This window comes from Borostomias antarcticus (genome assembly GCF_949987555.1).
Source record: "Borostomias antarcticus genome assembly, chromosome: 7".
NCBI lineage: Eukaryota > Metazoa > Chordata > Actinopteri > Stomiiformes > Stomiidae > Borostomias > Borostomias antarcticus.
The window spans coordinates 4,297,431-4,312,386 of record NC_140240.1 but is presented as its reverse complement, the minus strand read 5'-3'; the positions used below and the strand labels follow the sequence as shown (position 1 = coordinate 4,312,386).

The window sequence follows — 14,956 nt, the reverse complement described above, 5'->3', positions numbered from 1 at the left end:
AAGGTCACACCTCTCTCTCTCTCTCTCTCCCTCTCTCTCTCTGTCCTGTTCCCTTAATCCTCTTAAATTTCCCTCCTAAATATTTCTTGTGTTTATGACTGATAAATCACTCTAAAGGTTGGTCTATTTCCCCTGTGTATAATGTCAAGAGTCTATATATTCAGGGCAGGCTCTGTGTATTTGTTTGTTTTGTAGGTCTCTTTGTAGGGGGTGGGGTGGGGGCTTTAATTGGCCACAGGGTGACACACACATTACACACAGTGAGCAGCGACATAGCACACAACATGCACATGCAACCTTCAGGGGTCGCCGGTGGAAATTGAAGTTGAAGTGTAGCTGCATTGTTTTATTAGTATTCTCTCTCTCCCTTGTCTCTTTCTCACTCCCCCTTCCTCCTTCTCCCCTATAGTCTGTTGTTATCGCTCCCGTCACGCAGAGAAAAACAGCTGAGTGCGTTCAACTCTCCTCCCTCCCTCATGCCCTCCTCCCCTTCTCTGCTCCCCCAGATCCCCTCCCCCTCGTGTCTTTGTTTATTTGAGATGAGCCATTCCCTGAAAGGGTTACGATCCAACAACCTGCTCCTGCTGCCTGTGATTGGTGGGTGTTGGGATGAGGGGGCGGGCTTAGTGTCTGCTTGCTAGAGCTGTACCAGTCAACAGCCAGCTCTCAACTGTCAGATTGTTTTCAGACACGCGGAGGAGACACACGCTGGCTCCGTCGCACTCCGACCTACAGCTGCAGCACCAAACCTCCCGGACATAAAGGGCTCTCTGCCCTACACGGCCGGGAGACACACTAAACCCAAGAGGATAAAAAAGGATTAACGATTCATACAGCCGCTCTTTCTCTCCCTCTTCTCCTCCTTCCTGAATCTCTGTTTTCATCCTGCAGAATCCCTCCTGCACAGAGAGATCACCAGAGCACCCTCCGGAGACACAGAATACAGATCTAAATAAACAACAGACCAGATTCGACGAGGACTCTCCTCAGTCCGTGGGGCTGGCGTGAGTGTGTGCAGGCGTGTGTGTGTGTGTGGAGGCTAATGCCCACTGCGTGGTTGCGGACAGTGGACGATGAGTCCTGCTGTGGAGACTCAGGCCCAGGAAGCTCTGCGGCCAGAGAGGCGCTACCTGGACAAAGGGGTGATGCTTGAGCCCTTCGTGCACCAGGTGGGGGGCCATTCCTGCGTGCTGCGCTTCGGGGAGCATACCATCTGCAAGCCCCTCATCCCCCGGGAGCACCAGTTTTACAAGAGCCTCCCCTCCGCCATGAGGATGTTCACTCCCCAGTACAGAGGTATGACCCACACACACACACACACACAAAAGAAGACATCCAATGCTTGAGTTTGTTGTGTCGCTTTGCTTCTGCATCTTGATCCAATCCCTCTGAATTGCAAGGGGGCGTGTTGTCGCCAATGCAGTATTTCGACCAAGGCTTTCTGATGTTCAGTGAAGTAGGCTCAGGGTGCAGGCGGACCAGGTGGGTTTTAACACTGTTCCCAGGGGCCAGGGAGGAAGCTTTTGACGGTGTTATAGAGGAACCACCAGAGGAGGGCGCTGTAGCTGTCGAAGCTCTGTGTGACCGAGTGACCTGGAGCAGAGCAGGTAAATTACCCAGACAGGTGGAAGCTAGTGTCTCTCTGCTCGTTCTGCAATCCAGCTAGTTTGTGCTGCCAGCAAGGCTACAGTCAATGACGAGAGACTGGTTCAGGCAGCTGAGAGACCGGTCCAAGACTTTTGACGTCATGTTTCTGAAGGACACAATATGATCCAGAAAGAAGCTGTCATCGCCACTTTTTTTTTTACTCATATTTTTCCTAGCCTGAAGCAGATGCACAGAATGTGGTGCATGTGGGCAGACTGGTTTAGCAAGCCAGTGGTATTATTATCAGTTGGAGGAGTTGTGGATTTCATTTAACCTTTATTTATCCATGGGAGCCCATTGAGACCTTGGTCTCATTTAAAATTTTCAATGAGAATATTGGTCGCATTTTGTTAAAGCAAAGCATAACAAAAACATCCTACATCAATACAAAATACAAAAACAATATATTTAGGCCTACACATTAAAACTGTTGAAACTGATAAACAATGGCAACATTATTTAAAAACATGCACAGGCCAATTTCATTTATCATATTTTTGAAACTGCCCATGGAGACTAAAGCACCCAATTTGATGATCTCTTGAAACTCATTCCAAGCTCTAGGGGCACAGTAACTAAAAGCAGTTTTTCATTGCTCGGACTCGAGCGACCTCAAGAACAATCCGGAGATATTGTTTGGTGATGACTAGAACACCATTGCAATGAGGGTTGTCAGGCAATTTTTGTAAGATTGCCTTATAAACATATGGCTGAGGAGCAGATAATGTTCTCCTAGCGCCCAGGGATGGGGCAGGTGGAGGGGGAGGGAGGAGTGGTTTCTAAGAGGCACTGGGCAGGGCATATTTTGAGAATGGGTATATGGTGCGAGAGGAAGTGCATCCTTGGATGTCAACCATCTGGACCTTTGCAAAGACTGTGAAACCCCTCTTTTGTTGTGCCATCTGATTTTGTTTTGTGTGGAGGGTTCTTCTGGGTTCTTTGGGAGTACAGGTGTGCTGTTTTTATACCTTACATAATGTTTATAAAAGCAACATTGTTCACTCTATCGTTGGCATTGTCTTGCTTTATGCTCTCATAGTTGGGCTTGTGGTTCTTTTATGTGTCTCTTTCCCATGCATAGACTGTGATCATCTGTGATAATTATGCGAATTATTTTAAATAAACTGCAGCCTTCATTACATATTCTCAAGCCTTGTGTCCTTTATGTTTGGGCTGGAGTGACTTTTTTATTTTTCTGCTGCATGCTTTACAGTAATTACTGCTGGAGTGTGTCGTTTTATACCACGACATACTGTCAGTTTACTCTGCTCACTGACTCCCCTCCATCCCTTCCTCTCTTTCTTCCTCTCTCCCTCTTTCTTCATGATTCTCATTGGGAACTCAGTACCTCTTTCCCATTCCCCGTCTCTTGTGGATGTATCCAGATCTTTTGATATTTGTCAGGTTAAGAGACATCGGTGCAAACGGCTCTGTAAGTTTAGAAATGCTGCAGAGAGACCGGGGTAAGAGATGATCCGGACTTCCCAGCTTTTTAATCTTTCTTTTTACACTGGGAAATCTGAATGTGTCGTCCAGTCATATGTCATGAGTTTAAGTGATTGCTATGTTGGCCTCTTTCTAATTCTCTTCCAAATCGCTCTCTCTCTGTCTTTCCCTCTCCCTGTCTCTCTCTCTTTCTCAGGGGTGGTATCAGTCAGCTTTGAGGAGGACGAGGAGGGGGACTTGAGCCTCATAGCTTACCCCATCCACAGTGAACCAGAAGACCTGGAGAACAAGGATCCCTCGGGCGACTGTGAACCCAAGAGCAAGATGCTGAAGTGGGGGAACAAGAAGCTTCCAGCTCTGCTAGAAAAGGACAACTTCAGCAAAGACAGCAGAGCCAGGCACTCACGCAGAGACAAGGACAAGAGGTGAGGCCAAATCCTATTGGATACAGAGCTGGAGACAGCGTCACGATGAACAAAGACCACTCAGACAAACACGGCACTCGCCAAATACACACCAACACACACACATGTACATGTCAGTTTTAATGTGTAAATGTTTTATGTTTTTTTATTGCTTTGCTTTGTAACCAGGGTCCTATTGAAAATGAGACTCGTCTCAATGGGTTGCCCTGGAGAAATAAATGTTATAAAAACAAACAACAACAAAAACACTCAGATTTAGGAATCTGTGGTTCCTTACTTTTACATTCTACCCTTCAGTACTGATGTTATTGCCAGGTAGATTATCTGGTACATCTTGTGTGACAGACGGAAGCACACACACACACACACACACACACACACACACACACACAAGGCTGTTTTAGTAGTCCCCCACCCCGATTTCATCAGGTGGTGGACAAATATGTCACAGCTTCTTGGTCAATTGGACAGCTTAAAAATCCCTGGATCAGTGCGTCCTTCAGAAACGTAGTGGAGCAAATCTGTCTTGGAGAGGAGGTTCTCTCACCTGGACCGGCCTCACTGTCTGTCGTCTCCTGGCCAGACGAGCTGGACACTCGAGGTGGACGAGTTGGACTTTCATCGACTGTGACTGTATAGCCTTGCTGGCAGCACACACTGGCTCTGGACTGCAGAGCCGAGTAACACTAGCTCCCACCTGTCTGGGTCATGAAGGGCACACACACACACACACACACACACACATGCAAACAGGGCCCAGCTGGCGTGAGAGGCTGATCCTAAGGCCATGGCAGGGGTAGCTGGCTGGGGCTAGCCAGAGCCAGAGGGTTATGTAACCTCTATACATAACACAGAACACTGACTCAGCCTTGACCTTGACCTTCAGGCCCTGGTGGTGTGATGGGTGGGTGGATGAATGACGCACATTATGATCCAGTGGGGGGCCTCTGTGTAGTGAGGATTGATTTCTGTCACACTACCCAGATGATGCACTCTGGCCAGGCTGACTATATACAAAACAAGCTGTCTGTATGAATGCTACTGTGTGCGCAAAGACTCGGTTCCTGCTCACTTCTAGAGCTGAAACTTGTTTTAAATTGAGCAAAAATGAAATGCAGCTCTCTGGATCCCACTCTTTGAAGGAAATTGGCTTCAACATTTAGTATCTTGGGATTTTTATTGATGAAAAGCTGATGTTAATGAGCTAAGTAAAAGGTTAAGGGTAAAACATGCGTTCTTAATAAATAGTTTTTCATGTGAAGATAGAAAGCTTTTAGTACAGTCTATTTTAATGTCAGTAATTGACTATGACAACATTATTTATATGCATGCTGTGTTGCTGCCTCTACCACCTTGAAACATCTTGACATTGTTTATCATTCAGCACTTTGTTTTAATGAGCATGCTAGAATGCATCATTGTAATCTAAATCAGGCAGTGGCTAGGCCATCCCTGGCCGCTAGCAGAATGCAATTTACTCCTCATCCATCTTATGAAAGCTATTCAATTACCTGACGTCCCTCATTACTGTACATGGCGTTCTAGTCATCACCAAACAATATCTCAGGATTGGTTAGTTCTTGATGTCACTCGAGTCAGAAAGGAGCTGGGAAAAAGTGGTTTTAGTTACTGTGCCCTTAGAGCTTAGGATGAGTTTTAAGAGACCATCAAATTGGATGCCTAATTTTTTGGGCAGTTTTAAAAATATGATGAATAAAATTTAGGTCTGTACATGTTTTTTAAATAATGTTGCCAAACCTGCCACACTGTTTATCATATATATTATATAATGTTTTAATATAATATAATTATATTTCATATTTCATATATTTTATATTGAGGCATGATATCGTTGTATTGTTTGGCTTTACAACCAGGGCGCCATTGAAAATGAGACCTTGGTCTCAATGGGTTCCCCTGGGCAAATAAAGGTTTAACAAAAACAAAACTGAAACTGACACATTCTATTTATAGCGTAACCTGTTTTGCATTTCATTGTACACAGATCAGCAGCTCCTCTTATCTCTGCTAACCCCACACCACCCCCACCCCTTCCCCCTCTCTCTCTCTCCGGCCCCTCACCCCACACCACCCCCACCCCTTCCCCCTCTCTCTCTCTCCGGCCCTTCACCCCACACCACCCCCACCCCTTCCCCCTCTCTCTCTCTCCGGCCCCTCACCCCACACCACCCCCACCCCTTCCCCCTCTCTCTCTCCGGCCCCTCAGTCACAAGCGTGAGGAGGAGGTAGAGCTGGAGTGGCTGCAGCAGGCTGAGGTGCTCTACTACAGCCTGGAGCGCAGCAACGCCCAACCCCAGCTCAAACACAACCCCTGGAGCCTCAAGTGCCACCAGCAGCATCTGCAGAGAATGAAGGAGAACGCCAAACAGCGCAACCAGTACAGTATCCTTTCACTTGAGACTAACGGCCCTGTAGAGGGCGCTTCATGCGGCCGATAGCACTACGGTTCGGTTTGGTCTTCCACGGTAAACTAATTGAGAAATAATACCCACCAGTCCAAGGCTTCTCTTGTAGGTTAACTCCCTTGACTCAGGATCCCTTCCCAGAATTCATCCTGCTGGAGAACCTGACGTGGCGCCATGCAGTGCCGTGCGTGCTGGACCTGAAGATGGGCACGCGTCAGCACGGGGACGACGCCTCCGAGGAGAAGAAGGCCATGCAGATCCGCAAGTGTCAGCAGAGTACCTCAGCCACCATAGGAGTCCGCCTGGGTGGCATGCAGGTGGGCAAAGCGCCAGCCAGGACGGGTCTATGGCAAGATGCGTGATTGCACAGGTCAGAGGACCTGGCTTGGTGTCGCATACAGGATAGGCAAGAATGAACTTGAGACCACAAGGGCAGCAGTAGCTTGGTGCCGGACGGTGACCCATTCACTACTGGCCGCACAGAAAGGATAAGTTGCATGCTCGCAAACTCTGTGAAGCGCAAATCATGCCCACAACGATGGGACTTATCATAATAGGGAGTTTTCATAATAGCTCCTCATCATTTCATAATTTCACAGCACAAATGCCCACTTTTAGCTGTGGGGCTTACAGCAATGTAATAATGCCAAAATTACACCAAAAAACATTAAATCACTGGCTAGCATACATCTAAAAGTCTCCTCACCAACTCCATACCCTACTCGTCCTCATCTTCCTCTCTCTGCGACTCAAAGTTCTTTACGTCATATTCCTCTTCTCGTTCCTAGCAATCTTTTTCTTTTCATACATCCATGCTGGCAATGCTTTTGCCACCTGTGCTGTCCACCGAAATTACTTTGGCCTGCCCTTAAGCCCAATTAATGCTTCGTCGAGCGACACTTTTAAAACCGTTGTTCGACACTTTTGACGTCATGGGCAACACTTTTTGTGAAAAAAAGTGTCGCCGAGGGCTGTCGCACACCAATGGATTTTTCTGATGTCGAAAACCTGAAAATGAAAACCTCACTCTGAATAATGTCTTTACCTCAGATTAAACTCTTTCAAGCAACACTTTTTATTTATTTGTTGAGCGACACTTTTCAAGAAGCATAAATTAGGCTTCAGGATTCCAACTGGTTAGAAGAAATGAAATACATTTGACTGTCTCTTTGACATTTTACCACGACGTAGCCTATGTTACACAAAACTCACACGGGGGGCCAGCGTCACTGCGTTACCTGAGTGATTGACGTGTCACGTCTCTGTCTGTGAAGTAAAACCGACCGAACAGATACCATTAAATATTACACACAATTTATGTTCATATGTTGATAATTGCAAACGAGGTGCCAGATCAAATCAAATGGGTCCCGTCCAAATCTCGGTACAAATCAAGCCCCCCCCCCCCCCCCCCCTATGAAACCAGTCCATGTTGCAAAAAAGGTTGGGGAAAGCTGGTCTAGCATACCATCATTAGGAAGTTATGAACTGCTCCCAATGGAGCTTGTTGGGACGGACATGCCGTTGTAATGTGATGCATGTCTTCCTAAACACCCCTGTTTCTAATGGAAGCATGTGTTCATAACCAGCTCCCGTGCTCTCTCTGCCCCCCCCCCCCCCCCCCTCTGCTTCTCTCAGGTGTACCAGTCAGACTCGGGCCAGCTGATGTTCATGAACAAGTACCACGGCCGGAAGCTGAGCCTGCCGGGCTTCAAGGAGGCCCTGTTCCAGTTCTTCCACGACGGGCGGCGTCTGCGCCGCGAGCTGCTGTCCCCGGTACTCCGGCGTCTGCGGGAGATGCAGGCCGCCCTGGAGTCCTGCGAGTCCTACCGCTTCTACTCCAGCTCCCTCCTCATCATCTACGACGGCGAGACGCCCCGCGGCGCGCGCCACGGGCCCGACGACGGGCTGTCTGAGGAGGAGGAGATAGAAGAGGAGGAAGAGGGAGAAGAGGAGGAAGAGGGAGGCGCGTTTGGTTTCCCTCACGGCTCGGGGACATCCGGTGGGAGCAGCAGCAGCAATGTTAGCTCCAGCGGCAGCTCGTCCGTTCAGCGCCGCTCGTCCTGTCCGGAGGCGGGCCCGGCGGCGGTGGACGTGAGGATGATAGACTTCGCCCACACCACCTGCCGCCACTACGGGGAGGACAGCGTGGTGCACGAGGGACAGGACACTGGCTACATCTTTGGCCTCCAGAACCTTATCAACATCATCTCACAGCTGGAGGACCATAGTACAGATTAAAGTCATGCACACACACACATACAGTACATACACACACACACACACACACGCGCACATAATATACACTTACTACACACACACACCACTCCTTCTTGATGCTGAGGACACCAGGCTGTCTCTCCTTCCCTATACTGGACTTTGCTATAGTCAGTATTTCCACAGGTCTCCTAGTTTCTGCTCTTGGTGCTTCTCTGGTGTTTCTGTTTGTGTGACCGGAGGGTATAAACGAGTCCTGTAGGTTCATGTTTGTGTTTACTTGACTCAGTGTTTACCGCCCTCATCTGCTCCTACTCTGTGTCAACGTAGCTTATTCTACCCAGCTATTTATTAACAGGAAATAAATAATGCAATAAGTTACGCAAAAATTTAGATATTTTTTACTAGCAGTCTTAATATGATAAACATGGTTTCCAGATGTCCCATTCCAAATAAGGTGTGAGCATTTAGCTTTTACACACACACACACACTAGATTAGATTATATGAAACTGTATTGTCATTGTGCAGAGTACGGGTACAAAGCCAGTGAAATACACACACACACACACAGTAAGTGATGTTCCTGTGTGCTAAGTGATGGGACAGGTCTATCGGAGGGTGAGTTGTTTCTGTGTGAAGTAAAGATAAAATTGTATATCAGCCTCCATTTTTCTTCCAATTTTGTCATCCCTCCTTCCTCTTCCCTCCCCATTCAAAGACACTATGTTGAAATAGGTATTAGAGAAAAGGCTATATAGATATTTATTTATTTGACATGTTTCATAAATAAATGAAAATGTGTAAAAAAGTGAATGGAATTACAAAAACGACATTCTACATTCCATGTCATTAATGTTATAATAATGATATTAATTAATATTGTTATTTGACATGTTCAGATACTGTAGCCAACCTCTTTCTTGTATATCTGTATTGTCCACAGTTTGTTGAAAGAGAAATAAAGTTGCATTTGTTTGTGGTAAACGGTCTACACCAACGGGGTGATAAAGTACAGATTTCAAATAGTATTTTGACACAGGTCAGTCACACAGTAGTGATGTACAGTACAGTACAGAAAATCAAGTGACACGGAGACGCCTGTCAGTGTCCTCATGTCCAGAAAAGTCAGTGTCCTTGTGCTACAAATACCAACAACCTCTTGTTCACCTCTACTTTATCTATTATTTTCCTGATTAGACGATATTAAGGAAGCAAAGACCGTGTGTGTGTCTGCATGTAGGCCTACAGGTATAGGGTGGGATCAGAGGAGAATGACTGATTACCAGCACTCTTATGAGAAACAAATTAATTCCACCATGATCGGTTTGCACAGTATGCAAAAAGTGCAATTCAGTAAGGTCAGTCATGGTCCTGCTCAGCACCCGACATTATGAAAAAATATACTGTACCTGGCAGCAGGACTGATGCTTCAGATAAGATCTCTGAGACTGGACAGAAGAATTCCTATCCAACTGCAGCATCATGACCTCCAGTCATTTAAAAGGTATTGCTTGTGTGTGTTGTATTTATTAGGAGACAGGATGGCCACATTATGCTACATTCAGTAGTAGTACTACAGTAGCAGTAGTCTGGCGTCGCCAGCCTGATCTCGCGAGCTCACATTCGATTTCACTCCGCAGATCAGTCTGGACATCCAACCGTTCCAACGGAATCCGCTCAAACAGAAATTTGCATTCGCAATGCCTATTTCGCACAGGGCCTCGCATATCTCCCAGGCGGCCCTAGTTGTCTGGTGCTAGGGAGAGACTGTGAGGTCACCAACAAAGGCTGTGTGTGTGTGTGTGTGTGTGTGTGTGTGTGTGTGTGTGTGTGTGTGTGTGTGTGTGTGTGTGTGTGTGTGTGTGTGTGTGTGTGCATGCGTGCACGCATGTGTGTGTAGTGGGGGAGAGGTCTCAGCCGTGGTCAGGTCTTATCCAGTTTCAGGCAGTAACAGAGAGCTGGAGGAGGGTCGCCCAGTCAGCCATCCCATCTCTGAGGAATGCATGAGTCACAGCCTTCAGGATGCATGAGGGCCACTCATCTGCTCGGCCAATGCTCAACACACAGACACCACTGCTCTGTCTTGTTTACACAGCATGATGGAGTGACCATCATTGTTCTCCCAGCTGTCATCTCCCTGGAATGCGTTGCAGCCCTATTTCTGTTTCTCAGTCCTGTATCACAGCTTGTTGTGCACATCGGTTTTCTTTCAGTGATACTGTTGTTTTAGAGTCGTCTTGATGAGCCTTTATTGGCCTTTCACTGCTGGTACCTGTACAGTATATGACCATAGAGCCACAGCTCCAATCTCACGCACATAGGCATTATAGCGACCCATATTCTGTACTGTAGGGCTGAAACCATAGCTAATATGTTTTATTGAGTCTCAGAGCAGCAGGCATAGGGCCATCATAACTGATGTGAGGTTGCTGAGGGATTGAGAGATGGATGAAGAGATTAAGCTGCTGTATCTGGTATCCCTGGGATTGACCAATATTGTGTAACAGTCTCAGTGTGTCAGTGGACTGTTTTATCAGCTTCGTGCTATCAGTGCCTGATCTGATTCTGTGACAAACTGTGTGTATGTGTGTGTGTGTGTGTGTGTGTGTGTGTGTGTGTGTGCGTGCGTGCATGCACATGCGAGCATGCATGTGTGTGTTCTGTATGTGTGTGAGTGTGTGAGTATCCCTGTCTACATGTGTGTATGCTTCCCTGCTCCGCTCTTCAAGTTGCCTTTGGAAGTAGTAGACCAGTTGCATAACAGTGGTTGAAATTGCTATGGCAACAGCAACACTACAGTGCAAGACTGGGAGTGAAATGGTGTGCTGGATCCTTAGGTTTAACTTGATGGACAGGAAATTCTATGAAATTGTGACATTTTTACTATTGTATCAGCTATTTTGGTCAGTACAGTAGCTTTGATAAGCACCATGCACTCTCCCAGCTCCAGCTGTCTTTTTTTTTATCAACATAATCTATGGCCACTTCCCCATGATTATTCCTAAGTGACGTTTTCTCACACAGAGAAATGAATGATTTGAAGAGCACTGTGCGTCTAACAGTGAGCTTAATCACTTAGGCCCACCCCTGCTGAGAGGCCTCTAGGCTCTTTGTTCCATATTCCTGCTTGTTCCCATTCTGCCGTTCTATGAACCCATGTGATCTTGTGGGTGTCCATTGGGGGTATTACTGTCCCAAGCTCTGGGAGAATGATGTTTCCACAAGCCAGTTATATACAAAAATGTTGCATTATATATTTTGCTGTGCTTGTGACTGTCACTGCCCTGCAGGGTTTCAGCCTGTACACCAAAGGCTACTGTACTGCACCTTGGTTAAATCTTTCAACCAGGTTCTACTAGTTTATGTTACCAGTCAGTTCTCAAAATGACACAGTCAATTCTGATTTCTGAGTTTTCATGAAAATTAATCAGAATCTATCCAAATGTAATGTCATTGCAACACAATGTGATGCACATTAAAATACTGTACACACTGTACCCACACACAGCTTAAATTTAGCCTGTAAGAGTCATCGAGATTTCTGATAAATTAACTGAAATGTGCAGTACCTAAGGTACTATAAATAAATAAAAAATTATGCAAACAAGTCATTTAAAAAAAAAAAAAAAGAGGCTTGTGAACCAATGGTATTATGACTCCTGATCACTCCTAGCACAGAGATACTGCGTGGTACCAATGTGGCAACACTACTGGCTCATAAGCCTTGTTAGAGGTGGGAACCAAACCTCAGACATCTCAGACAGAGATAAACACAACATTCAGACCTGGCATAATCAATACTTTTTGGGGGGGAAAGCAATACTTTTATATCCTACCTTTCTTAAAGCTCTGTGGATATAAAATATGGATATATATTATTTTCATTTGTTATGTTTATGATTCATCTACATAGAAATGTTATCTATAGTACCTTTAATCATGATTCATGATCTAGATTCAGCTTAGTGTAGGTCACACCTACACACACACACACACATACACACACACACACTACCCTATCACATGTTCTCAATCAGTCCCTCTGTCTCCTCTCTGACACTGAGACTGTGAAAGAATCATTATTTTGTCTCACACAACTACTGGAGGCTGTTTGTCCATACAAACATGTGTGGTTGTGGTGTAGTAACAGAGGTTACATTGACCCCATGCCCTGAGAGGGGAACAAGTGACAAGCTCGGCCCAGACTATTACATAAGCAGGAAAATGCTGGGACAGGCAGAGAAAAGATCTCTCTTAAAGTCTTAGTCCTGATCTTGCGAGCTCACATTCTGTTTCTCTACATGGCGCATCAGGTTACCTCCATCACACATCATCGAAACTATGCAAAAAATCATCAGCTGTGAGGATAATGATGGTGAAGATGTTGGTGATCTTGGTGTGTGTGTGTGTGTGTGTGTGTGTGTGTGTGTGTGTGTGTGTGTGTGTGTGTGTGTGTGTGTGTGTGTGTGTGTGCGTGCGTGCGTGCGTGTGTGTTTGCGTTCATGCTTGTGAGTGGAGCAGAGCGAGGTTTTTCAGGCTTCGGGCAATCAGAAAGCAAGGAAGGAGGGGATAGAGAGAGAGATGTGAAGGAAGGCAATGCCCACAACACTATACGTATATAGCCTATAGGTATATCTCTACAGAGTATGATGACACTGATTTAAAACAGGTGTATCATGTTTGTCACACATCAGGTTTAGCGGCGTCCTCATCCGCATGCCTATCATAACGCATCAAGGAGGTCTGAGCACTGCTCTCTGGAATTATACATCCTCATACTGTCAGACATCTTTACCATTCAGCATTTATCTGTGCAATGAGATAATGTGGTGAATAAGGTGTGCACTTATATCAGATTTGAATGACAGCACGGGTTTGTTAGCAATGTCAACAATGGAAATAGAATCTACTGTACATGTTTGATACAGCAAACAACAGACCACACTTTCAGGTAAGAGATAGAAGGAAAGAGAAAGGATGAAGAGAAGAAAAACAGGCAAAGATGGAATTAGAATCTTACATAAGAGCGGCAGTGACGTGGTATGGTATGGCAGTGAGCAACTAGCCCAAGGTTTCTGTCCGGGCTGCTCTGTCAAACCTGTTTATATTCACTTCTATAAGCAGGTTGCTTGTCTAGTACCTGTCATTACATTACATTACAGTCATTTAGCAAACGCTTTTATCCAAAGTGTCAGGCAGCAAGACTCACTTGTTTATTCATTCTGGTTCCTAATCATCAAATTTCAGTTTTAAACCAGCTTCATGCTGACCATAGCACACATGGCAGAAGTAGGCTGAATACTTCATTCAAAATCCTGAGCCGAAGCATATTTCAAATAAAAATAAATCAAAACATTGTGCTTTCTTTCATTCCTTATGGTATTAATTATCTTTCCAATAGCATCTTCCCCCCTCCTCATCCCTGTTTCTCTATGGCTCTATTCTGAGTGGTGGGTTTACATAACCGCTGTGCTCATTGCACTGTGTGCCAGCAGGGATGCATGAGGCATCACTGTGTGTGTGTGTGTGTGTGTGTGTGTGTGTGTGTGTGTGTGTGTGTGTGTGTGTGTGTGTGTGTGTGTGTGTGTGTGTGCGTGTGTGTGCGTGTGTTTGTTGTGTGTGCATATGTTCTGGCTGGCAAAAAGCTCAAGGCCTGTATAATAAGCCATAGAACAACATTGGATATGGAGTCAGACATACATGACCTCACCATAACATATAGTGCTCACTGCTCAACACACAGCTAACATGAATAGGCTACACACCCCAGATTAATACATAGGCCTACATACTGTAGGCTACTAGTAAAAACAGAAGGGATGTGTGGAACTGCAAATGTTTGTTGAGGATAATGAACAACAGTTTGCAAATTTGAGTAACACGCATCCATCATACACTTCATTGGTGGGCTTAGCTAGAGATGAGTGGACAAAGCCCTATAAAGCTTTTGTGGCTTCTTCCTGATTGTGCCGGAAAAAGAGCCGAAGCTCTGGGGCATTGAAAACGGAGAGCACAGTGACATCTAGTGGTTTGCAGAAATCATAGCATGCTGTCAATGGTGTATAAATGTAGCAACTTTGGACATGTATTTTGTATTTATTTATATTGTGTGTTTTGTACACAGGGCTCCCTTGCAAAAGATATCTATGTCTCAAAAGGACTCCTTTTTTAAATAAATGTTAAATTAAATAATAGAAAAGTGTGTTCCATATAAGCCAGTCACAGCTGACAGACTGAACTAGATCTACATGAGGCACATTTGGTCTGCTTGCAGTCATCCGTACTGCTCTCTTTCTCTCTCAGAGGAGCATCCCGTTTGCTGTTATAGGCAGTCAGACTGTGGTGGAATGTAACGGCAGGAGATTCAGGGCCCGTCTCTACCCCTGGGGTGTGGTCGAAGGTGAAGAGACATGCACACACACACACACATACAAATTAAAGTTGTCTACAGACATTGAAAGGATAAGTTCACTATTTTGGACTTCAGGGCTTATTCTCAGTATGTCTTACATGAACCTGACACATACAATAGGGACTATAATAACTAAAAAGAACAGTGGTTCTGCAGGTGCACACTTGGCTACAATGGAAGTCAATGGGGCCAGTGCGACGTTGCTTTTCAAGACTAGCTAGCTCAATACTGAGGCAAGCAGGGAAATTAAAGTCTCTACGTGTCAGGTTCATGTAAGAGAGACTGAGAATAAGTCCAAAATAGTGAACTTATATTTTATTATCGCGATTAGACCTTATGGTCTGTGCTGATGGTATGTGTTGTATTGGCAGTTGAGAATCC

General features: G+C 45.5%; 1 protein-coding gene across 1 annotated transcript; it reads left to right on the top strand.

The window, feature by feature from the left end:
• Positions 1–706: 706 nt before the first annotated feature.
• Positions 707–8,261, top strand: LOC311311393 (inositol hexakisphosphate kinase 2-like). The gene is made up of 5 exons (XM_084441087.1): positions 707–1,296; positions 3,290–3,518; positions 5,746–5,921; positions 6,086–6,261; positions 7,583–8,261. Exons 1-5 carry the CDS (start codon positions 1,074–1,076, stop codon positions 8,183–8,185), a joined length of 1,407 nt encoding a protein of 468 aa, XP_084297213.1. The 5' UTR covers positions 707–1,073; the 3' UTR covers positions 8,186–8,261.
• Positions 8,262–14,956: the final 6,695 nt, after the last annotated feature.